General features: G+C 37.0%; 1 protein-coding gene across 34 annotated transcripts in view; it reads left to right on the top strand.

Moving 5' to 3' along the window:
• CAMK2D (calcium/calmodulin dependent protein kinase II delta) overlaps window positions 1–26,379 on the top strand; it is a 161,367-nt gene extending 134,988 nt beyond the window's left edge. For 15 of the 34 annotated variants that reach the window (XM_074867163.1, XM_074867166.1, XM_074867164.1 and 12 more), the window contains 6 exons: window positions 4,647–4,730; window positions 16,980–17,055; window positions 18,218–18,312; window positions 19,610–19,838; window positions 23,721–23,770; window positions 24,314–26,379. In XM_074867163.1, coding sequence (XP_074723264.1) covers window positions 4,647–4,730; window positions 16,980–17,055; window positions 18,218–18,312; window positions 19,610–19,838; window positions 23,721–23,727 — 491 coding nt within the window. In that variant the 3' untranslated portion in view covers window positions 23,728–23,770; window positions 24,314–26,379. Of the gene's footprint in view, window positions 1–4,646; window positions 4,731–16,979; window positions 17,056–18,217; window positions 18,313–19,609; window positions 19,843–23,720; window positions 23,771–24,313 lie in introns of those variants that run through there. The other 19 variants (XM_074867182.1, XM_074867191.1, XM_074867189.1 and 16 more) reach the window with 4 other exon arrangements.
• Window positions 26,380–26,751: the final 372 nt, after the last annotated feature.

Here is a 26,751-nt window from a genome sequence, read left to right as displayed (position 1 = left end):
TTCCAGTAATAATAGTAGTAGATTAAAAATGTGTAAGTCAGTGCTTTGTAACTCCTACTTAGTTTATGTATTTTTAGCATGCATTTGTGGTTTGGGTTTGCTTTTTTTTTTTGATATCACCATTTTAATTTTTATTCTGTTCAGATGCCAGTGTTTTTTCATGTTTCTCTTTTATTGTCTCCATACACTTACTTTAATCTTCTTTTATTCTTTAAAAAACTAAAATTGATATTTTTTTTATAAAATTAGTTCTGTAACTTCACAGATATCATTTTTGTTTCCATTTTTCCCCTCTAAATATTATACTATGATGTTACTCATACTTTAATAACATTGTGTTTTAAAACAAAGGGTTTAAAAAAAGAGTATTAGGTTTGTGTATCTTTGCTTCACAGAAAAGATTGTTTTTCAGCCTCAAAGAACAATGTTATACATACAGGTGAAACACAAGACAGAGATGATGGTAAAGATAAAATGTGGAGAATGGAAAAGAAAAGAGAATTCTTAGGGAACCATCATAATATGTAGTTTGCTTTACACTGGAAGTACCATAACACTTAAGTCACTGTTAAAAGCATGTATTAGTAAAGCTGTAGTCCAAAAACACAGACTTGAATCTACTAAAGAGCTTCATTGTCCTCTGAAGAGCATGGAATTGTTTTAGAATTTAGAAGAGATTCAAACATAAAGTAGTTAGAATTATATCAAAAATATCTAGTGCTTAGTTTCTGACTGGTAGAACAGGTGCTATGCGTGTTTGATAAAAATACCTGTATTGCCAGGGTAATGAACTGATACTGTAAAGCATGAAAGCACAGTCTGCTGGTAGCGGCTGTCCAAGGAGCACAGTGTTGAAAATGCAGATTTTACGTTATGCTATGTATGAGATTCATTGGGTATTTACGTCATGGCAGCTTAGCTCAGGCTTGCACAGGAGAGCAGAGCAAAGCAAGTCTGTGGCAGAGCCCAGAGTCTTGTTTCTGTTGCTGCTCTTACGCTGCTTTTGGAGGGGCTGAGTTGCTCAGCTGCTGTACAGGCTAATATCTGCAGTCTGCTGCGCTGCAATGATTTTCTCTACTTCTGCATAGTTGGTGTTCCCTGGGTGGAGAGAAGACTTTTTATCCACTGCTAGTAGAAATGCAGCTGTAAATTGTGACCTACAGTACTATATGAGCTGCAGTTAGCTCTAATGAAGTCACTGATGTTGGCGCTTTGTTCTCAAAGTTTCGGTGAATCATTTCACCTCCACTTGAACAAAGCCTTGGGTGGTTAACAGCCAGTACCTGCTCACTTTAAATAACAACCTAGTGATAGCGGTTTGAGTTAATGCCAAGTAATGGCTTGGAGAACAATTACAGGTATCTGCAGCTGATACAGAGGAAAATACAGTGTAATTTACCTTTATTCATAACACTTTGTGTTACTTCCTTTAAACCATTATGTGTAGTTTAGCAACTAACCTCATTAAATGGATAATTTAATTATAGGGCCTCTGCATGATGATTTAACGTGTTATAACAGTAGGATTTTTATAAAATTCTGTCTGAAGCTTAGCACACAGAATTATATCTCAGGAACACAATTCTAAGAAAAACAACAATGAAAATGTTTTGCCTAATTCTTTTAGATGGTTCTGGAGTATCACAGTTAAGAGCAGATTGCATGGCCATGATGTACTTTATTCCCAAAATAGAAAAGAGAATCTTATGGTAATTACAGGTCTGAGACAAGGTGCTGTTTGTGTCCTTCTCTTTGCTGTAGCTTAGTGACAGATGTAAGATGTTTAGCAGATGAAGTTTTCTGTTATTTGTAGGTTCCTGACCCTTTGCTACATAATAGTGATACAAAGGACATAAAGTGGATAAGCCAGTGAGATGAGCTGAGGCCGTACTCCAGAGAGGGTGTTGCATTGTGTGTTTTCTGGAGACTGCAGAAGGAGGAGCTGAAAGATGTCAACTGTACTTGCAGAAGAGGAGGCAGAGTAGTGTCCTATTGCTCTTCACCTGCTTTGGTGGGAAGGTGGGATGCTCTCTCCCCACTGAGAATGACAGTTTGAACTGCTAACCTCTGGGATGATCATGATAACCACATACACCGATGCAGCTGCTTCAGCATCAGGTCCATGGCCTAACACATGGAGGTGCCACTACCCTGTTCACCAGACACCAGGTGCACATTTTATTCCAGTGTATAGGGATTTCATCTTATGTTTATTTAAAAAACAAATATAATCCCCCTGTTATTAATTGCTTGCAAGCTTGCTTGTTTTTCACTTTTTAGTATTCCTCTCACACTTAGAGTCTTTCCACTGGAGGCTGCTTTTCAGATTGTTTTATTATAAATTAAAGCTAACAGTACCCTGAGGGTCTAATTTCTAGAATGATTCAGGGAATAGGAAATCCTGCAACCCTGACATCTATTATAAACTCAAGCTTCATGCTTTAGCAAGGCACTTAGGAAAGATATTTTCCCCCTACACCAAACTTGACTTCTGAGTGTAGATTTTCTAGGACAAGAGTGAGAAAGCTGTTCTCTTGTCAGGAACAGCAATTGGCTGCAGATGGAGATAAGATACTGATAGGAACGAATGGATTTCAGAGGTAGCAGAGAGAATTCTCTGGGATTGCTGGCTGTCTGGGTCCTTATGCGTATGCTCAGGATGATGCATGTTTCCCACCTTAGGTGACAAAGGACCTTAAAAATCTTTTTGCTTTTCTTCGCAGCATGGAGCACAACATGGGAAGAGGTTCTCTCCTTCCTGCAAAGGAGAAGGGAAATGGGGATGCCACTCTGTAACTGAAAAGTAGTATTAGCATATGTTTTATAGTATTGCAGTGTTACCCACACCTTGCAGAGAACAACCTTTCTTTGCAAAGGTGTGCAATCTATGCACTTTATTCCTCCTCCTAGTATTCTAACACCATGCATAGATTGCACAAACAAGTACAAGGTTCCTTCCTTTGTACAGACTACCAGCCCACACATATTTAAAACATTCAGCTCTGCATCAAGTGGTTTTCTTACTTTTTATTATTTGACACTCTAAAGTTGTGTGGATCATGTGAATTTGTGTGGGATTAGAGTCCAGCACAGTTGTGTTGTTATGTGCCCTGTGGGAGTGTGTGTGCATATGCATGTCTGTAAAAAATATTACAGATGTTACAATTCATTAAGAAAGCTAGCAATTAAAAAAAAGAAGTCTTCAATCAGCTAGCTCAAATGTGTCTTTAAGAACAGATTCTTACCTCATATCTATCAGGGAATGCATACAGCATTCTCCTCTCATGTCAGGTATTTTCACTTTTTAAAGGCAGGTGTTTTAACTTGACAGTAAAATCAGGCTTACTTTTCATTTGTTGTTTATTGAAAATCTTAGTGTCTATAACTTTGTCTTGTTCATGTATGCATTTACATCTTTCAAGACAAACATATTTATTTTACTAGAAACAGTACTTAGTAAATAATAGTGAGCTTTAATAATTCAAGGAGTAAGCTAATTCTAGAATTTGAGTTTGAAATTACTTGAAGCTGTAGTTCAGGTTCCTTGCTAACATAAATTTTTGACATTAACCATTGATCATGGGCTTATTTGCATAACAGTGATCCCTCCTAAATATAAGGACAGGAGTGGAGAGAAAGAACATACTGAAAACTGCACTGTAGGCAATGCCCTCTCCTGGGATTGCTTGTGAGATTTCTCCTTCCTTTAGTGATGAGACTGGAACTCATTGGTACCATCTCTTTGATACGAGATTGGTATGTTGTTTTCAGCAATGCTGTAGAATACCATAATTATTTTTGGCCAGCAATGCACACAGACTTATAAAGTTGAGTTGGTAAATTTATCATGGTCGGGAAATCTAGATTTCTCATGGTATTTCTTTGCCCCTGGATATGAATTAATGAAAGCACTAGTAAGAATGATGATTCACAATGGGAAAAATTGCTGAATTGTAGGGCACTTACAGATTAGGTAAATTCTGGCTAATCTGTGCTACTTAATACATCTGTAAGGTACATCGCTTCAAAACATTAACCATTCAGGAGGCATGTATTTTCATATATTTTGCTAATTTATTTCATTTTATACCTGTTGTTTTTATTTAACAGTAGAAAGAAACCAATTTAAACTAATCTGTTTGGAACATCTTTCCTGAAGAAAAACCTTCAAATTTCTAAAAACACTTTTTTTAAAGTTCTTTCAAAACCCTTCTCAGTACTGGAAAAGAGGGATAAATCTGCGCTGGCATCTGAACAGAGTCATTTATGGCTACAACCTTTACAGCTGTTCTTGGGCACCCACACTGCCTCCCAAAAGTACGTCATTAACATTGTTTGTGTGCTCAAAGATTTTTTTAAGTTCTTGTTGCTTGTCATTAAATTACCATTATTTTTCTTTTGGCCTTCTCTTTTTCTTCCTTCACATCTACTTGACCCTCATGCAGTTCTCACAAAGGAGGGTGACATGGAGAGGTTATGTTCCACCCACCACTCCTCCTCTTCCATTGCTTCTTCATCTCACTGGTCACCACCCTTGCCGTGCCCCAGCGGCCGCTCCTGCTGCCAGTGCCTGCTGAGGATTCTGATCACACTCTACCTCTTCATCTTTGTTTGTTCATATGTTGTGTTTCTTTCCATCAATTCAGCGGGCAAGTCCACGAAAAATGCAAACTCAGAGATTCATTCGCTTGAGTCTGAGCTGTCCCACTTCACTCCTTCCTCTGTACTGTGTAAGTTGAGAGACTCATCTGTTCAGATGATCTCTTTTGTCTCTCCTTCTCTTCCCTCCCCATCATCTGACAGTAGCACAAAAAAGGTCAATACTGTGATCTGTCTGATCTAGGAATGACCTTTTCTTAGGGTTTACAAAAGTATGGAGTATATTTTTTTAGGTATTTCTTGGCCAGGCTTTATTAATTGTAAAAATATTATCATCAGTTGTAACAGCAGTATAAATAGGTAAGTATTTCAGAAAGCTGTATCTTGCAGAGGTAATCTTTGCACTAGTTTTCAACTTAGAGATAGGTTTCACTCTCACCTCTGGCTTGGATTCTGGATAGGGAATCTCCAGATTAGTTACCTGTTATGTTTATGTATGTCATCAAGTTACTTTCTTTGGCGTCACCATTGATAAACCAACCTTAAAGCTGCGGTGACAGCTGTTAGCCTGCAGCACTGATTCATGACAACTGAAAAGTTTCATGCTTTGCTTAGGAGGATATCTGTGATGATTAGTGACCAATTAACTGTAAAAACTATCTTTAGAGTGAGGATACTATGTCTGAGCAGTTTAAATATGGGAGGAAAAAGGCATTGTGTTAGTAGCTTGTATACCTTTATAAAAGGCCTGGGTATATGCACTTCTTGTTTATAAATTAACTCAGAAATTCTTTAGAGTGGAGGGACCTTGTGAGTTGAAATGGGAAATGACTTCCTAGGAATGTAGGTTCTGTGTGCCAGATTCTGATCCTGCATCCTGTGTGTGTTAGGGTGATTACACTCATACTAAGAATGGGCATTTGCACTGGTAAGGGTGAGATCCAGATGGGCCCTCGGAAACACGAGCTGTGCATAATTGACCTGAACCTTATTTTAAATTTGAGTGGAATTTTTGGTAGGTGCAACTAATGCAGGTGAGAGGGGAATTGGTCTCCGAGATGATGGGCTGTCTCTGGTCACAACTGTTGACAGGTAATGTTGAAAGAGTAGCTTCATTCCAAGGGAGGAACAGGATAGTATATGTCAATATATAGATGACAATACATCAAACTAGAACTACAAATACCGACAGCGTGAACTGCACAAAACCTTAAGAGAGGAATTAATAGGAAAGACATGGACTTGTGTAACATTCAAAGCTAACACATCAGTAACACATGTCATAAGCCTTTTATTCCAGACACATTATATATCCCCAGAAAATTTATTATGTACCCAGCGTTTTCAGATTTGAATGACAGCAGCTTCACATTTCCGACTTCATTGGTTAGCTAATAGTGCTGAGACCGCTGTTAACATCTAAACATAGATGTTCGTTACTAATTTTATTACCAAATTTAGAAACAGAGGTACCTCAGGTAATACCACTATCTTGAAAAAAGTAGATTATTTTAGTTTCCATGAAAAAGCATGGTGCAGAAGTGGCATAGTATGTACATACAGTGACATTTTAAGGAAGTGAATGATCTCGTATTTATTTTGTTCATTCTGTGACTTCAGAAACAAGCACACTTCTTCGCCACTTTGTTTCACAAAACAAACTTCTCAAAAATCCTATTAAAATGTGCAGGTAGAATTCAATTTAAGGAATGCAACAACGATCAAATTAAACAACCATCTGCTATGAGGCAGGAAAATTATTGCATGAAACTATTGGTAAAACTACTTTGTGGAGACATGATGGTACTACTACATCTGGTAGTTAGCCTACCAACTCAGTTTTGTTTAAATGATTTACAGATGTACTGGGTCTGACTGAGCCGGAATTGGTTTTCCCCTATAGCAGCCCTCATGGTGCTGTGTTTTATGTTGGGAGCTGGCAGGGTGTTGATAGCACACTGGTGTTGTGGCTACTGCTGAGTAGTGCTTACACAGCACCAAGGCTCCTTCCGACATTTTCCCCCCCCACAGTGGGACGGGGTGGGCAAGATCTTGGGAGGGGACACAACCAGGACAGCTGACCCGAACTGACCAAAGGGATATTCCAGACCATATGACGTCTGCTCAGTATAAAGTTGGGAGAAAGGAGGAAGGGGGTGGGGTCACCCTTGGTCCTCCGAGGCAACCACTATGTGTATCGGAGCCCTGCTTCCTGAGAAGGCCCGACATCGCCTGTTAATGGGAAGTAGAGAATAAATCTGTTTTCCTTCTGCTTCCACACGGACCTTTGCTTTGCTTTGCTTATATTAAAACTGCTTTTGTTTTACCCACAAGGGTTGGTTTTTTTTCCTGTCTTACTTTCTTTCCCCTCTTTGCCCTGTTGAGAAAGAAGGGGGGGGGGGAAGTGATAGAGCGACTTGGTGGGTACCTGGCATTTAGCCAAGGTCAAACCACCACAACAGAGCAGAAATTTAGAATTTTCGAAAACACTAGGCAGAACAGCAGAAGTTAACCCAATGTTTGAATATGCACCAGACTTGCTTGTATTTTTTTATTCTGATGCTTTAAAATAACTTCATCCCAATAACGGGAATATTTAATTTCATTAAATAACTTAAGTTTAGTTGCCAAAGAAACTGTAAAGTCCCTGTAACCTCACCTGTCCTCAAAATGTACAATTCTGGTGTAATAGAATTTTAGAAATGGCCATGATATGCTGTGTTTTCTGTAGCTGTACATTTAATAGGAATCAGCAGTCACATGGCCTGAGAAAATTCAGAAAACCAGAAGTAGTTAATTGTCTACCAAGAATAGGATTAATTCAAGTACAAGTAAAAAGAACTTAAGTGCTGAGAGGACATTAGGAACATGATGGGCTATTTGAATAAAAACTGCTGGTGTGGCTGATAGAAGATGTGTTTGTGCTAACATCCTTTTGAAGTGTTTTGTTGGGATAGTTCTAATGATCTGTTTTAGAATAGTGATACAGATTGTAGAGGTCTCTGCACTATTACTATAAAGAGTCTGTTGGAGGTGTGTACATTTGGCAGACTTGCATTCACCAGAGAAAAGATAACTGCTACAAACAGCTATGGTAATTAATAATTTTCACTAGCAATGAACAGTGTTTAAAAATCAGTGAAAGTTAATACTGCTGAGACTTTTTTGGAAAACTACATGGGAGTTACTGGGCTTGCTGGTGACAATGATATAGGCTCAAGTGATTATGATTTTTAAATTACATCACAGGAGAATTCAAGTCAGTGTTTTTGAAGAGCAAATTTGAGAATTTAGAAGAAAAAAAATTATACAGTGAAGTCAGACTACAAATTTTAGGATGGGAGGTGGTGGTCAGAGGCACTTGCAGTTTCATTATGTCAAAAGTGTCTGGGAAATGAGAAGGGCTCCAAAGATTAGCTGACAACTATTTCATGACAGCACAGTGGTAAGAAGGTGGGAACCAAAATAGTCTACAGTGTTAGCTCTGTGTACTATGAAACTGAATTCACTGTTTGTTGTTAAGTAGCAATTACAATTATCGGTATACATTATAATTATAAACAAGAAAAATACTGGTTTCTTAGCTGGTAAACTTGATAGGTTTTAATCTGCTGTCACAGACATAGGGAAAAGATGATGTAAATGTGGCGTGTTGAGAAAAGACAAGTTGAGGAAGGATTATCACATAGTTAAAGTAAGTCCTGGAGAATAAAACATATCCATTCCAGCCCTAAGTGCTTAAGGTATTGAGGAACAGATTTTCAAAGGTAACACAGTTTTCCTATGAGTAAAATAGGCAAATGCCACATTTCTTAGAAAGATTGTTTGGGGGTTGTTATTATTATCATCATCATCATCATCTCTAACACATCTCATTGCTTTTTACACCTCATTTAAAAGGAAAGAGGTACAGAATTGAGGGTTATTATTGATTTTCCATTGTAAAACACTAGTGGACAACAACAAGATTGAATTGATAGAGTGATTAGGTAGGAGTGCAGTTTAAATAAAAATGTGCACAACAGCAAAGCTTGTTAATGTCTCAGTTATCAAGACTTTAAACATCATTTCTTGAGACAGCAGCCAGATCCCATGATTAATGTAACACGCTGAGAAACCATAATGCGGTATCTTGTAAGTACAATGACCATGATACAGATTTGTTCTGAGATTGTTGTGGATTTGTCATTAAAAATTAAACATTTGCCAACATTTGCCACACAGTAAATATTACTATTTGTACTAATATACTAATTGTATGGTAGCTCCAAGGAGATAGCTAGCATCTTTAGAAATAATTAATTTCATATAAATAAAAATAAACTACATAGGACATATGACAAGTTGCTTACATCACATTATGATACAGGTTTAAATAGGAGATGCATTCATTTTGTTTGATGTTTTTTGTCAGTATAGGGTGGAAAAGTGCCAGGATAATTTTCCAGATATTTGCCTACATATCTACTGAATTAATTTTTTTTCATTAGGCAACTAGTAGGCTTACAGGTTTTCGGAAGGGTGAAAGACAGTTGATAGCCTAAAAAAAATTCTGCAAACCATCCATCCATGTCATAATTTGATGAATCAGAGTGAATCTTTGAAATCAGCAGGCACTAGGAAAGAGATGTTACATGTAAGATGACAACTCAGATGTCTTGGGTCATATCAAAGTGTAAGGATAAGCAGTGGGGTGAGAGATAACCTCTGATCTTACATAAACTAAATTTTTATAAACTTTCTGAATGAGAAGTCCACTGGAGCATGCCTTGTCATGTGAGGGTCCAGGTATTTTTTATGTAGATCTGAGATTCAATCAGTCATTTATTCATGCAGCACCTTCTTTTATTTTCTTCACAGAACTTACTTTCTTGAAATATTTGTGGAATAAATTGTAAGAGAAATTATCAGCAGAGAATTTTCAAATATTGGTGTGAAGAGAATGGTTTTGAAAAACATTTTGTGACTTTTGTTGTATTCCTCTGCTTCTGGGATAGCAGTCCATGCTGTAAAGTTAAATGACTGAGAGGCCGTGCCTCGATTACTGTGCTCAGTTTTGGGCCCCTCACTACAAAAAGGACATTGAATTACTCGAGCGTGTCCAAAGAAGGGCAACGAAGCTGGTGAAGGGTCTGGAGCACATGTTGTACGAGGAGCGGCTGAGGGAACTGGGGTTGTTTAGTCTGGAGAAGAGGAGGCTGAGGGGAGACCTCATCGCCCTCTACAGCTACCTGAAAGGAGGTTGCAGAGAGCTGGGGATGAGTCTCTTTAACCAAGTAACAAGTGATAGGACAAGAGGGAATGGCCTCAAGTTGAGCCAGGGAAGGTTTAGACTAGATATTAGGAAGCATTTCTTTACAGAACAGGTTGTTAGGCGTTGGAATGGGCTGCCCAGGAAGGTGGTGGAGTCCCCATCCCTGGAGGTGTTTAAGAGTCAGGTTGACATAGTGCTTAGAGATATGGTGTAGTTGGGAACTGTCAGTGTTAGGTTAAGGGTTGGAATAGGTGATCTTCAAGGTCTTTTCCAACCTAGATGATTCTGTGACATCTGGTGCATCTGCATAGCCAGAGTTCATTATACAACACAGGATAAAATTTCTAGTCTCCTCCTCTTTCTTTTCAAACTTTGGTTATTTCAGAGTATACTTTCCATCTAATTGCTGTTTATTGGGATGATGTTCAGATTCAAAATGAAGCTAGGTTCCCCCATACTGTGCCATTCAATTTTAGCAAACCAATGTCACCTTGATAAGGACTGTACTGTTTTAAAATGGTAGCGCAATACGTAGGATTTCTCCCCATAGATTTAGACATCCTCCACGACGTAGATACCTATATTTGAGCTAGTTGTCTAGACTCCCTTTAGTCAACGCAAATAGGTCAGATGAGTCACACTTGTCTTGAATATCTATTTTTAGGATATGATGAATCGTGCCCTGAAAGTGCTTGCTTCTCTCCATTGACTAAGGGAGGGGAGTTGAGAGAACCAACTCACTTGTCTGTAGTTATGCATGTCCAAAATGTTGTGAGATTAACCCAGTCTGATGTGTACCAAGATATGTAGTTAAGAGTACTGAGTTGAAAAGTTTTAAGGTTTTTTTCCTTGAGAAACAACATGTGAGCAAGTAAGAAGCAAAATCATTTTAATTGTCTTCTAGTTCATGTGCTAATCTGTAAAGAGGCTACCTCACTCTTCTGGAAAGGTGCTCTACTGCTTGGCAGGGATTTCATCACTGTTTCAAAGCAAGCAGTATTAAGGGGTATGCAGTTCCCTGATTTGGGTAATATGTGGAAGATGAAGGTGATCTGTCTTTGCTGTGGATTTCACAGGCCCTGTTGCAGGTGCTGTCTGCACTGCGCTTATCTGATAAGGTATTTTCTGAAAGACCAAAAATACTGTTTTTATACTTCGCTAGTATGATGACTGTTCCTAGGGTTATTTTGTGTTAAAAGAAATATGTCAAAGAACAATTAAAAAGGTGTATTCCTACTTCTGTAAGATCAGTGGGGGTAATTGATAACTATTCCAGTATGGTAATTACATAATCAATCATCTGTAATATTGATAACAATAGAAAGATACTCCAATATCTGAAAGAAGCATAAAGTGTTCCAAATTATTATTTTCAGAACAAAAATACTGGTGTCAGTTTTGAAAAAAATCATGGATAATATGGTGGTCAATCAGCTGCCAAAAATTCTTTTTTGTGTTTCACAAAACTTTTAAGTTTCTGGTATGTGTATTTCTGAATACTTCATTTTCACATATCTACAGCTCATTTTTATTCTACACCTTATCTCTGCAATTAAAATAGCAAAATATCTGTTGCTCCTGTGTGATTCTTGTAGACTGAGTTTACAAATGTTGCTTGAGTCTACTGGAAGGGAAGAAAAGCCCCATAGTTCCCTCCTAGAAAAACAGTTTTTGCTGTTGTTTTGTACTTTCTTTTCTTTCCTGTGATACTTGATTTCACTAGCTGTGAGACTGCGCCTTGTAAGTTTAAGGCATTTATAGTGTTAGATGCTTTCTAAGTAAATGGTGTTCTTACTCATTTTGTGTTCTTTAGATATTAGTGTTAATGGTGGTCTTTAATTATGAAAGATAATCTTTAATTATGAAAGATATCCCCACCCTGTAGTTGAGTGGGGACAAAAGGTAGTGAAATATAGCTAGAGGTTAATAACTCATTTAAGTTAACCTATGTACTACAGCAGTGCTGCAGAAATAAGTTTAGCCAGTGTTAGAAAATGTTCTGTTTTGTTCTTTTCTTCTTATTTGGTCTTTTTGTAGCTTGTCTTCATAGTATTTTTGCTTGAACTGCATTTGTATTGGTCATATACCTGCTCACTTGCCAAAGCAGGGGTCATATCTTTTTGAACTGTTAATATCTTACTACCTTAACTCACTGACCCTACAGGGGTAAAGGTTATATTTGGAGAGTAGGTCCATGGTCTTTTCTTTAATGTATTTGCTTCACCCATATTCTGAGCAAAGAATGTCAGCTACCATCTTTTCCACACAAGTTTGCCATTTTACGGTAGCTTTCTGCTATACTATCTGCAGTCTTTATCATTATTAGTTTTTTCAAGAAAAAGGCCATATTTCTTTTAACACCTTTAACTTCTTTTAGCAATGGTCCTCCCCTCACACCTCAGTTGTTTTAAAAACACCAAATGTATTCTGCTAAGTAATCCTTTGCTTACAGAGATTGCATCATTTTCTGCCATAGAAAGCCATTGCATATTCTAAGACAGTATAGATGGGTCAGACTTTAATTTATCAATTGGCTCTTACCATACCCCTTAGAAAAAGTAACTGAACCAGTTTTATCAGAATCCCATTACAATTTTTGCATTTGCCTCCTGTCTCTTAGAGTGTTTTTGTCATTTATCAGACAAACTCTTACATGCCATAAGACTAGATATAGTCCATGCACTCTGAATGTGATATTTTTAAAGGGAGAGGATAAGGCAGCCATAATACGTGTAGTTCATTGATGCCAAAGAAACTGCATTTTGATTCAGTATGATTGTCTCATCACACTGTGAGAGAACATACAGATCTCTGGATGGCTTTAACCAAAGCCTGAAGTACGTTATTTAGGAAGTTCTTACTGCACATCAAATAAAAAGTATAATAGCATAAAATTGACACTGTTTGTTAAACAATGTAATTCTTCTAGAATTGAATACAAGCAAAGTTTACTATCAGATTAAAAAAAAAATCAAATTAAAATGGTGATTGTAAGTGACAGTTATCTGGTGGATGGGAACTGGCCAGATGCCTCTTCCCTAATGTGTTTGCTTGTTGTCCTTGTGTAGTTTGTAATGTGTATTTAGATGGGAAAAGGAATTGGAGGTTTGAAAGAGCATATGTTATGTGGATTCCATCAAATTTATAATAAAAATTTGGTAATTTTCTTACTGCTTTAATAAGTGCCAATTATTTCTGTCAGATGTTGTCTGCAATAGCAGGACCTTGTTCCTAGCACTATCCATTTCACCTTAGTTCATCTTCAGTGCCCTCCCTATATCTTCCTTTGCAGTAAGGAAAAGGGCAAGTATTTGACTTGATTCACATGGCTGCCAAGTCATGGCTGCATTTTCATTCTCATTGCTTTCCAGTCTCCTTCCAATTTTCTGTTGTTGTATTCCAGTTCTTCTCTGTCTCCTTTCTTTTCCTCCCTCCCAGGCTAAACCTCTGCTTCCTAGACAATGTATTTATAGGCTGAAATACTTTTGGTCTATATTTGTACTCTGTCTCCCTGCACCCACATGCATACCTACGCAAAAAGAATAAAATGCTAAGGTAAAAAAGATTCCCTAAAACAATCAGTAAGAGTTCTGTGTAAAATCACAGTGACTACTGAGATTTTTAGTTATTCTTTGATATCTGATGTTACTGAATATTTCATACTTCCTTGTTCTTGACCATCTTTTTCTTGTAATGTTCGCCTTTGCTTTTAAATGAGTACGGTCTGAGAATGAGGGGGTTGCACACAGGACAAATAATTTCTGGAACTCCAGCTTCTAAATTATACTCCACCTCTGTCTTTGACTCTTAAGTCACTTTCTGCCAATGAGATTGCATATCACATCACTAAATAGGAAGAAATCTAATTTTCTAACACATGTGTAATTATTTGTGTGTTGCTGAAAGGGAAGAGTAGCATAGTTCCTTTCCTATACGGTTTCACATGGTGCTTGTAATTTTGTAGAAAAATTGAGAAGTGAGCTGGAAGGCAGATGTTTTGGCAACATCTTTCTATTCCTGACAGTCCACATTGAGAACTGCAAAGTCTTTCCACAAGTACTGGAAGAATTGATGCTAGTGCTGGAGTTGGACAGTGATTGATTTGAGCCAGTGATACTGCCTTAATCTCCTTTACTTACTTTGCTGGCCTGTAAGAGCTTCCTGATGGATGTGTTTTGTATTCCATGGACAGCTCAGCAGACACAGCTCTACTAGATGTTAGTATTGCCCAGAGAAACTTTGCTGGAACCATATTCTGTAATACTAGGTGACTTCTATCAGAAACCTTGATGAAAACATGTGTCCCACTGCAATTTCATTTTGGAAGAAAAAACAGGAAAAAAAAGAGCAATTTGGAAATACGGTTCAATTTCTGCCTTCTGGGGTTGATGTTGAATTATATCTTGTAATGTAGTACACGATCAAAGGTATGATTGAAATGGAACATTTTGATTGACCCAAAACAATTTTTAAAATGTGTCTTAGCAAAAATTTCCATTCTTACTCAGATTGAAATCAAGTCCTAAAATCTCAAAGATTTGCAGAGAGAAACTTCTGTCATTCACATTCCTTTAACTCTTACTATTGAAGGCACAGATGTCAGTGAGTCAGGTTGCCATTCAACTAAATTGAGCTGTTGCACACCATTCATTTAAAACAAACCAAAACACCTTAATAAGCCTCTGAGCTTGGATCACAGAATGTTGTGTGAATATATTCAGATATTCACTGTTCTTTGCTGTTCCCTGTCAGAGTATATATAACATGTAAGTTAACTGTGGGCTTCTCGTGGTAAAACTTCAAAAAGAAATGAATGATGTTAATGAAAAAGGGGATATTGCCAATTGTCTCTAGCCAAATGAAAGTAAAATTATGTGTCCACGTGATTTTATGTTTCTTGTGTTTGGAAACTACAATACCTTTGTAGACATTTTCATTGCTTACATTGTTATCCACTAACATGATCTCATGATTATGTAGCAGCTCATCAGAGATTTTTACCTCATTTTCCACTGTCTGATTTAATAGTCTGTGATTTCCTAGTCTCTGATTAGAATGTGTTACCAGGTTATTTAAGCAAATCCTTTAGTTTAGTTATATGTATATGAGATGTTGCATGCAAAACTTGTGATTTCCTCACTGCATGACATCTGCATATTCTGGATTTCTTTGTGCCAGCCTTTTCTAACACTGCACCACTATTTCCTATTCAACCATCCTACCACTTGGCTTGTGCTGACAATCCCATACAGTGTCCACAGTTTGGTCTGTGTTGTTTAAACATATGACAATGGAGTCATTGCTGATCTGCAGTCAAAACATCTCTTTGTTAAAATTCTTTGTTCTTTCCACAGTCTTTGTAGAAAATTAAAGCAATTCATACTTGAAATATTCTTACCCATCATGCTATCTAGTAGTCAAGAGCTACTCACAGAAAGCCTTGCTAGACCTTTGTATCCACTTTTTTCTCCATCACTTCTTTCCTTGCTGGTTTCTTTTTGGTGGTTTTTATCTGAATATATTAGGTGGGCGCTTACTAAAAGAGATGGTGGAGCATAAAACAAATTAAAAGGTTCTTTAACACCGTGATGACAGTTCCTGCAGTACAGCATTGGAGGCTTGCATTCTGCCTATGCTCCCCAACATTTTCTTTTTGAAGAAGAATGTGAGCGCTCTCAATACTTTGGCTTTAACATTCCAAGCATATTTGCGTGTGTGTGTGTGTTAATGGTCCAGTACACGTGTAGGAGTGTGCAGGAAAATTACAACTGTTGCTTGCCCGCATAAGAAAGCTACTACAGCCTGGTTGCTTGCATTTCTTTCTATTTCAAGGCTGGTGTTCCAAATTGATTTTCTGAGGCTTAATAAGGAGTTGAATGTAATTTAAATCCTTACAAAAGTACCAGTAAAATCTCTCTCCCTTACCCATTTAGCATTAAACTCACAAAAATCTGTATTTGAGAATAGTGCCACTCTGGTTGAACTTCATAGGTATAAGGTTGAACTTTACCAAATTATAAAGGTACAGTGCAAAAATATAAACATCTGTTTCTCAAAAAATAAGTTTTTAAAAGTGGAAGTCAGTTTTCAAAGTGAAGTCAGATTTTCCATCTTGATAAAGTCTCTTAAACTTTGACCTTCTAGAGTAACTGGTATTAGTAATAACCATACCACTGTGCAGGAATTTGTTTACTCTGCACTGGTTTAGTGTAACTCCTATCAACATTAACAAATACTGAACTGTGAGCTTATTTCTTGACTGATAGATAAAGGAGAAACTGTTTCACATACTTTTGCCTTTGAAGCATATGCAAGCACTGCTTGAGTTTGAATATTCTTACTGGAAATACATATTCTGCTTGTTGTTTTTGATGTATTATTCTTCTGTTACTATTTAGCACTTAACTATTATTAGTTAGCAGATTTACCATAATATTGCCAAATGATCTACTACAGATTTATTGTACTATAGATGCGTTAAGCATTTTACAAGCAAAAGATAGGCACGATCACAGAAGTCAGAGCTGAAAGACACTGTGTTGTAATTAGACCTGTGTGGATATGGATGCATTATATGTAATCTGCAAGCTTGCACCAGAGGATCTTGATTATAGGCTTAAGGCCTAAATTTCTCTTTACTTAAATGTACACATTTGGCCAAAGCGAACACCAAGTGTTACAAAGATTCCTGACAATCAGTGTTAGACACTTAAAAGGTAAAGGCCCCGTGTGATATGAAACATTAGAGCATCACTTGTAAAACAATAATCAGTTTCCTTTAATTTGAAGTTAAAAGTTGGGGTTGGGATTTGGTTTTGTTTTTGTTTTGATTTTTAAGCAGCAGATCCTTCAGTAAAGGAAAGATGGTTAGAAGCATGATAGGAAAGTGGACTGATCTTCATGTGTTTAGTTTCCTCATGAATACAGGAGTACATTGAAGCCAAAACAGTGTAAAGCAGCAATATAACATCATGTCCTTTGGTCATGGAAAAGGAAGAGAAATGGCCATTGCGCCAACTGAGGAATGAGAGGATACCTTTGTTACGGTTGTTCTTCTGACAGCCTTTCAGCTGTCACCTTCCACTTTGCCTTCCATTTTAAGAATTGTATTTGTATCTCTCTCTAGCTCGTAAGCAGGAGATTATCAAGGTTACTGAGCAGCTGATTGAAGCTATCAACAATGGGGACTTTGAAGCTTACACGTAAGTTTTCTCATTTAGGAGGGAGTGAGGAGTTGATGTATTTGACACTGTATATGTAAATGTGCATATTTATACGGAGTGCATGTGTTTGTATTTATGTATTGTTGAAGTTCATTCTCAGATGCCCCCAAGAAACACAAGACGTGTTCATTGCTGCTTTGCCCTGGCTTTACATGAGCCTGTTTGCCAATGTCAGAGGACCTGCTAGTGTAAATCCTGTGTAATACTCTACTGAGACAGGTCATAATCCTGATGGAAAATATGCAGTGATCTATCTTGGTGTACAAAAGTAAAGTCATGTTTGTGATTTAGAACCCAGAGAACACAGTAGAAGCCTCTTCTAGCAGAAAATTTTTATTGAATGTAGAGAATGATATTAGCTAGGACACCATTTGTACTGTGTAAAGACCACATGGAATTTAGGTTCCACCAGCCTCTACTGAGCACTGTGCAGGAATTTGCTTGGGAAAAGTGGACCAATTTCTCTCTCAGCTTTTCTCTGCAGAGACACAGTTCCATAGCTGCTTCTCTTCTCTTCCTACCTCAAAAAAAAAATTTAAAAAGTAGAGGAAAGACTTTCTCAGCATTTCTTTAGGTCTCCTGTGTTTCTCTGGGTGGATTCTCTCCTGTTGCAGCACATGCCTCACAGTTCTACATCAACACTGCTCGTCCCATTAAAGGCTTGCCAGCAGTAAACTTTGGCATGATCACATTAAAACCTGTGTTGTATGAATGTCAAATGGAAACTTCTTCCAAATTCTTATCTAAACTCTATCAGTTAAAGAAAAAAGTAATTTCACTTAAATAATGATGTGACATAAAAAATATCCTTTAGATTGCACAGAAGCAGTTTTCAGAGTCACAACTAAAAATTCTTAGTTGTATACCACTGACTTGTGGGTGCTTCTTCAGCAGTCTTTTATTTGGTCAAAGATGTTTGATAGGAAATCTAGTCCCCCTAAAGCAAGATGCCAAATTTACTAATTTAGGTGAAACCAGAACTCCATTATTTCTCCCCATTTAAGCTCTATTCTTTTCCAGTGTGATGGCACAGGTAAGTAACATAGCTGATGGGAATAAAGGAAACATTTAAAAAGTAAACTCTCCAAAGTTGTGTTACATAACTGCATGTGTTTATTACAGAATTTCCTCTTTTCCACAGAAAAATCTGTGACCCAGGCCTTACATCTTTTGAACCTGAAGCTTTGGGAAATCTAGTTGAGGGGATGGACTTTCACAGGTTTTACTTTGAAAATGGTAAACATTACTTTTTCATCTCTGTGAATCTTCATCTGTTCCTTGTGATTGTGTTTCTCTAGTCTAATTAGCATTGTGGTTTGGGAGTTAATTGATTTGGGCAGGGGAAGGAAGGTTTGTTTTTTTTCAGAATTCTGCTATATGTGTTTTTCTGTCTGTTTCTGCTGCACTTATTCACACATCATAGGGCACCTTGGGTAACAAGGGAAAGTTTCAGGTATTTCAAAAGAGAAAGTCAAGATATATAAAAGAAAAAACAAACAAACCATAGATAAGTCGTTCTCTTTTCTTTTTTTTTTTTCCGTTGGGGGAAAAGAGAAAATCATGCTGTGAGTATACTTAAAAGAAAGGTCACAAATTGTGTAATTACAATGATTGCAGCTAACAGTCAGCACTTCCAGTGAGTATATGATTTATTGCGGAAATCATTGTAGTCACTCAGTCTATACAGCTGAGGATCTGATCAGCTGTCTTTTATGTATTGGGTGTGGGGGGTGGGGGTGAGGTGGTGTACATATATATATATATATATATATATATGAAAACCAGTATATATGTTTTATATATATATATATTACAATCCTGTCAGCTATAAGAAAGAAAAATTACCCACAGAGTGGATTTCATAAAGTTTTGGAGGATCATGTAAAGTAGGTAACCATTTTAGAGCAGACTTGACTCAAAAGGAAATAAAAAATTGTAAATTAAGATATCAGTTTATCCAGTAATTTCTGAGGAATGTCTGATCATAAAATGGGATTATCGTATTCCTAAATTCTCTTCCATTTCCAAAACAGCATTTTCCATATTTTCCTTAAAATGTTGCCTTTCATTACCACTGCTTTTTAGTTTTTATAGATACCAGCACTTAAGAAAATATGTCACAAGAGTGAGTTAAAAGCTGCATTATTTTAACTGAAAATATTAAGTACAAATGTCATTAGATATTAGACACAGCTGTGAAATGGAAGTATTGGGAAAACTCAATTGGGAAACTCAAGGTATGGTGGCCCCACTTTATTTAATCCATATATGCACATGGATTAAATGATATGTACTATTTAACATTTTATTGGTTTCCTTATAGGAAAGGGGAAAACATACTTTACGCTGTGACTGTGCTCATTTTTACGATGTACTTGAACTAACTGTCAGTCATGATTATCAGTAAACAATAATTATTACTTTGTATCTGCAAAGCTTGAGGGGTTTTTTGTAAAATGGGGTATGATGAGTTATTTTGGCTTACATAGGGAAAATTTAATTTATCCTGCATGTGTGTGTGTTTGTTTCCTAGCTTTATCCAAAAGTAATAAGCCAATCCACACCATTATCCTCAATCCTCATGTCCACCTTGTGGGTGACGATGCTGCTTGCATTGCATATATACGACTCACACAGTACATGGATGGAAGTGGGATGCCAAAGACTATGCAGTCAGAGGAAACACGGGTCTGGCACCGTCGTGATGGGAAATGGCAGAACGTTCATTTTCACCGTTCAGGGTCACCAACAGTACCTATCAAGTAAGAAACAATTCAGACCATGAGTTTAAACTATGTAGGTCAGACCAGATAGTCTAATAGCTGCTTTTGGCCTTAAAAACTATGAAACCATCCTCTTGATAGTGTAATTTTTTGTGGTCATTTACGCAATGTGCATTATATTTAGTAGTGTGCATATAGTATTGGTACAAATATTTATAAAATAATGCTTTTTTTGTTGTTGTTTTCAACTGTGATGCCCAGTGATCCAACTGAACTGACAGCTTGAAGAGCAGAAAAATGTTTTAATGTAGATAAGACTTGATACAAGTCACACAAAATAGGATTGGAAAAGCTGAAATAGAATTTCAGGAAAACCTGAAAAATTAAAAAGCAATAGGATACGTGGAGCTCTTAAAGCTGACCAGAAGGTTTCAAGGAAAAAAGTATCCCTGTTCTGAAAAACTGAAGTTTGAGAAATATTTGTTGTGATTTCCAGCCACCTCTACTTACTCAGGCCTAGTTACGCTTTCTGCAAGTTGATTTTGAGCCAGTTTACATATTTACTTTTTAAATTAAGTCATACAAGCACCCATCACATTCTTAACTTTTCCCACACTCTTTCCTTAACTGCTGAATAGTCCCTGTCTGATAGTTATGGCATCTATGTGAGTAAGCCTCAGATCTCTCCCATCACTGTTTTTCTCTTTTGTTCATTCAGGCATCTCTGCATGCCCTCTCATACCCTCAGAGTCATGCCGTGACTCAACACACACAAACCTGAATTTCTTGAGCCAGATTTTCAGCAGTGTAAATTACAGCATGCTCATAATTGCAATAACAAGATGAAGAGTCACAGCTTCTTCAAGAGGTTCTGCTCAAGTCTTTTGCTTTTCTTCTGCTTGCAGCTTTTGCTAATGCTACTGTGTCCCCCAGAGCCCAACCTCACTGACTTCTCTCTTGGGTTTAGGGTGTTTCTAAATTAGACAGCACTGGTGTAGGCCTTGGTTTGCTCAGGTGTGAGTCCTCTCTGTAGGATATAATTACATTTGTGTGAAGTGTCTTAATGTGGACAGAGGCTGAATTTCCTGGCGTGGATGATAAGAGCTTCGATTTCATCCTTCAAACTTCATCATGTCCCATATTTTACTTCTTGCAACACTACTCTCCCGTATGAAATAATATTTGATAAAAAACATGATAGAATGAAGTGTTAAACTTCAGTGGGGATGATTTTTTTTTTAATTTAGGAAAAAATTAATTCGATTACCTAGTGATAACCATTGTATTTTATTTAAAAATGTGAAACCAATGGGAGCAGGAGCCATGTTGTCCTTTGTTTTTCACATTCCAGCTGCACTGCCAATGTTTAAACAGGTAATACTGAAAGAGTAGTTACATTTTCTTGAAATGCAGTGTTATGTAGATTTTTGATGTTTTCATAAAGGAGTGTTTTGTCAAGGGGTCTGACCTGGGTATATGTAGAGCCAGAAAGCGTAAGTGAAACAGGTTCACCTGTCCCAGTGCACTCTAGAGAGTGTTTATAGCAGTGTGACATGAATTGGACTAGAGAATTATTTAATCTTTTCCTTTGTTATTTTTTTTTCTTCTCTGTTTTTGAGAAGGGGGTTTTTGGGGGGGGGGGGGTGTCAATTTTTTTTAAATTTAACCATATTTAGAGGAAACAATCCTAAAGAGAAAAAGTGATTTATGACATACATTCTTAGACACCTCACCTTTCAGATTGCATATCTCAAGGGAACGCAGTCATATGTACAGACCTGAGATTTGCCCCTCAGAAGTAATGGCAGTGTTTAGGACTTGTGAGATATCAGTCTCTAGAGAGCTCGTGCTCTCTAATAAAGATAAGGATTTCTGGGACTGCTGAGGATGGAAGAAGAAGCTGAGAGGTAATTTTTTTGAGACTGCAGGGTTATGTCTGTGTCAGTGGATATTCTGAGCCTATGGGGTTAGACAAAGAAGGTTTCAGGATTGCAAGAGGGTATCCAAGCTGAAAAGGTCACAGAGGAGGAGTAGTGGCTCAAAGCCTTAGAGCATGGTTAAGGCTTATGGAGGGATGCTATGAGATTGCAATATAGCCGTAGATATGTATCCCCTATGTTGTAGCACTGGCAACGATATCACATAAATCCCTTACCTAACCCGCATCTTGAATTCAGAGGGCTTTTTTGGACTTGCTCACATTACTCTTCTAAAATATCATTGGTCTGATGGTTAGAAACCTTGTTTTCCAGTCTAAATTTTAGTCGGATTCAATATATCCTTGATTATTCTTATTTCATCGCTGTTCTCTATACTGATAGGAGCTGTTTTACATGAAGGCTGATTAGATCACTTCCCACCTTCTATTTTTGTAGGGTAAATAAACAATGCTAACTTGGTTGGCTTTTTTGGATAGGATCTCCATTTTCCTGGCTACCTTAATAGCTCTTCACTGTCTTTTTTGGTTTGAGGTTTGTCTTTTCATTAACTTGAGTTCTTCTGAAATACCATGTGCGGTTGTGGTCAGGGCTTCATTTAACTTCAATATCTGTCTTTTCCCTGTTGAGAATGCCACACTTGCTATGTTCTGGCATGATTTTTGCACTTTTGTCATCTACATCACATCAGCAGATCGTCTTAAGACAGCCACATATTTATCCTTCACTGTCATTTCCAACCGACGAGTATACAGAAACTTTTGCTGAGCGTGCAGCTTTGTACTTCGTAGTATTACATGTAATATTTCTGGATTACCCAGCCCTCAAGATTATTTAGTGGTTCAAGCACAATACTCTTGTTTCCCTTTGTATTTATAGTGCCTTCCACCTAAGTGTAAGTATACTACATGAGATCAGTCCTACTTCTTGTGCTCAGGTCATTGGAAAAGACTAGTGAGTCTCCTCTAGGTTGATATTTCCCCTTTCAGCCCAAGCATTGCCATTTTTCTTTTGGTTATTTTACATATTCTTTCTTTAATCCCTAACTTCTCAGGTTTAACTGGTAGATTCCCATGTAGCACCATGCTAGAACTCACCTTCTATAACCCATTCTGACCATTTTTTAGACTGCCTTGAACTTCACCCTTACTTTTCCCAGTCAGAGCAGCAGTGTAGCAATAACTCCATTTTGGGAAAACTACAGAAGAAATATAATTAAAATATTGTTCTAGATTATCCTTCCTTTCTTTTGTTGTATTTGAAATTTATACAGTCTACAGCTATTTATATAATTCTTACCAGTACACGGTAGTTAATAATGGCACTTCCATAATAAAAAATATCTTACACATAATGTCTGAAGAATTTCAAATCTAATAAACTTGCAAAAGCAATTATAGCTGTGATCTGCTTTTGCAAACGCAATATCCTAGATTATGTCATATCAGTTGCTGCAAACACAGTAGCTTATTTGTTTTCAGGAGTGTGCATAAATCTAAGGACAGAACTGAGCTCTTTGGTACCTAGAGGTATATGGAAATGTTTCCTTATGGCAGATAATTTATTTGGAAAAGAACATGAGCACCAATGTATATTTAGTTTATAAATAAATTTTATTTGTGTTTTTTTGCTACGAGTCAGAAAACACAAACTTTGGTTTCTGTCTTGTCCATTGTTTCTCTCTGAGTAATATGACTGACGGTAGGAAATTTTTCTCTGTATTCCATGTTCTTAAGAACCTGTGCTAACGTGTTTCTGAAGAACTGTGTCTGCATATATACAGAGAGTGGACCTGAATGATATGGGCAGTCAAAGGGCTATTGGACCTAAAGCTGACTCCCAAACCTAAATTCAGACCTGAGGCTTCCAGCCTTATGTTCCATGTTCCATCACTTATCGCACTTTACAACTTCTTATACTTTCATATGTTAAATATCAAACAGCAGGAAGACTTAAGTAAAGAGTTTGTTCTGTGTTTGTACAGTGCCTAGCACAGCGGGATCCCAATCATGACTTCGGCCCCTAGATGTTACGGTAATACAAATGATATTATAAGCTGAGTTAGTTAACTACTTGCTTACACGTTCCTTTTCTTTGATTTTCTCTTTGCCTACGGCTCTAGCATGTCTTGCATGTAAATGACATCTGATTCTTCCTTGTTTACTTGGTTCAATTTTTGTATGAGAATCTCTATCCGTGGCAGTGTCTGTAATGTACATGCTGAGGAAGTAAGTTAAAGTCAGAGATTCACATCTGAATTCTGCCCTCCCTCCTTTAAGAAATCAGTTAAGTCACTTTGGCTTCCTGCCTCAGTTTCTTTTTTTTATTTTAATGGCCTCTCTGGCATGTTGTAAACATGGAAAAGGTCTGTAAAGTGGTTTGAAGAATAAAGGAATGCTTTGCCTGAGTGTTTGGGGTTTTTTTCCCTTGGTTTTCTTCACGATACTGTGTTAAATGATCTTGAGATTTTTTTTTTTAATAGTATTGGCTAACGTGTGAGCATGTATTGTTATCTGGTGGTGATGTTACTTCAGTAATGGCAATTTGTTCTTTTTTTTTTTTTCTTCTTCCTCCTAGCTAAAAATATCAGCGGTGCCGCTCTTGCATTTTCTGTACCCAACGCACCTGGTTGATTACCATCTTGGCCATCCCGTTCTCTTCATGCATGTTTCTGAGTGCATGAAGTTGTGAAGGTTCTTCATGTAACACATTTGTGATGCACCATGTTGCTGTATATTCCATCTGTACACTGTTAACATTTCAATGAAGGTGATGTTCCGTGCAAATAGGGAATAACAAGGCATAAAAGACAAAAAAATACTTGATGGACAGCAGTAGATACAGAATACATTTGTCACTTTCTCCATTTATGCCAAGTTTTGACAGACAACTTTAAAAACTATCCTGTTTATTAAAAAAAAAAAGAAAAAAAAAAAGAAAAAGTATGTTTTACCCTCTTTTTTTAAGACCTGTTTTTTGACTCCTCCTTTTCCTCCAAGTCCCAGGATTTTGCTTTGGTTCTGGTAGGAATGGTTAGGATTTCCGCTGGCAGCTCCGTTACTGTAAAACAGATTTTTATTACAGCATGTAGATGGACGAAATCACTGATAAATGTGGAAGTGATAATATCTTGGCTTTGTACCAGCTGAAGCCTTCTTAGTTTAATAGTCTATGTAAACTGGAAAAATCTCATAATTTGCTGGCTTGGTCATTTCAGAATTAGCTGTCAACATCCTGATGAGCCAGCAGCTTCTTTTTTTCTTTTGAGTCTTTATGTTTGCTTTCTTACTATGCTAATTGAAAATTTCTGTTGGGTGAATGAGCAAAATTAAAAATTGTAAGCAACTAAGTGATGATTGAGGGGCAGGTTTTGAGGATTAAAATGGAAGAACAGAGAAAGATTTTTATCGCTTTTAGGGTGTAGTGTAAATTTTTTAAGGAGGCTTTAAAAAATATAAAATTTTGGTTAAGTATAGACCAGTTGTGTGGTTAATATACTTGAGAAATATTAGGCCTTAAAAGTTTAGTATGAAGAATTTACTTACATTACACTGCTGCTGTTGCTTCTCTGGAAATGTATTGTGGATACACCGGTTTTCTAGTAAGACTAATACTTTACCAGAGATTTGTTTCTCCCCCGTCTTCCCCCTCAATCTGCTCTTGGTTTCTTAAAATCGTCACTCAGTGCACAGTATCAGGGGTGACAAGTCTTTGCAGCATTGCTAACTTGTTTTGGCCCTTGATCTGTTGCTGCAAATGCCTGTACACTGCACAGGGAAAGCTCCCGGTGTCAGTTCAGAACACAAACTTTCTAACAGGGACTACCATTGCTTCCCTTGTGTTGCTGTAAAAATACATCCTTGCAAGCATTTAGGTTTATTCCCTTTCATTTTTAATAGAAAAATACAGGGATCGGTTATTTCTTTTTTTTTTTTCATTTGTAATTGTTCTGTTACCAACAGGGCTAACTGTTTTCTGCAGCGCTGTATAGTGCATGATATCTCAATCGATGTCCTTTTTAGCGGTTAAAAATTTACAACTCGGCAGCCTGAAGTTTTTAATATGGAAAAGCTTCCTAATTTGTATCATTTCACCTTTCTGTGTTGATTACTAATCAAAAGCAGTTCTTAAAACATTTTGATGTTGTTACTAGTGGATGTATGGTAGATGGATTTAAGCTTCTCTGATAATTACTACATGATTTTAAACAATATATATTTAAAATAAGCATCTACAATAAATGTGTTGAGCCATATTAACCTGCCAATGGAATCTGTGAAAAAAGTAATGGCCTCATTTTTTTTCTCATTAATTTCTTTTTTTTTTTTTTTTTTTTCTTTTTTGGTGAAGCGGCTATAAGTGGCATAACTGTATTTAAAATTAACAAATTAGGTGTAGGGTGGTTTTTTTTATACTTCTAACATAGCATGTGGTGTTGACGTATTACTGTAGACCAAGTTTGTCTTCCACACCAAGACGTGAGGAAATTGTGATTTGTTCTCTCCACCACAACTGAATTATACACTTCTCTTCTGTCATTTTGGAACACTGCAGTTTACCATGGGACACAGTGTACATATTTCTTGCCATAATGGTAAATGATTGATATATTTAAGGATTAATAAATTTGTGATTTCTGCTGACATTGTGCTTGTGTTTTAATTTCCCAGTTGTGATTCTTTTCATTGGAAAATGTGTAGTGTCTGTCTGAATTAAGAAGTCAGAGTCACAGATGCAGTTTCTTATGAGGTGAATTTGCAGCTTGAAAATTTGAGTGTTTGTTTTCATGACTTGTCTTTTGGTCAGTTCTTAACTGCCCTTCTTGAGGATCTGAGACCATTTATTCTGTACTTTGTTTCATATGCTCAGCCTGTAACACAAGATGCTGTAAGAGCAGTTACTGTGTGTTTAGAATGCAGACCATAAAATGCATTAAAGTCCATAAATAATTAGCATTTAAAACAATGTACCAATTTAAAAGCTTTCATATATGTCTGTAGTGATTTTAGGCTCTC

The sequence above is a fragment of the Strix uralensis genome, chromosome 4, assembly GCF_047716275.1.
Source record: "Strix uralensis isolate ZFMK-TIS-50842 chromosome 4, bStrUra1, whole genome shotgun sequence".
Classification (NCBI taxonomy): Eukaryota; Metazoa; Chordata; class Aves; order Strigiformes; family Strigidae; genus Strix; species Strix uralensis.
The sequence above is the reverse complement of the archived record's forward strand: the minus strand, read 5'-3'. Positions and strand labels throughout refer to the sequence as shown.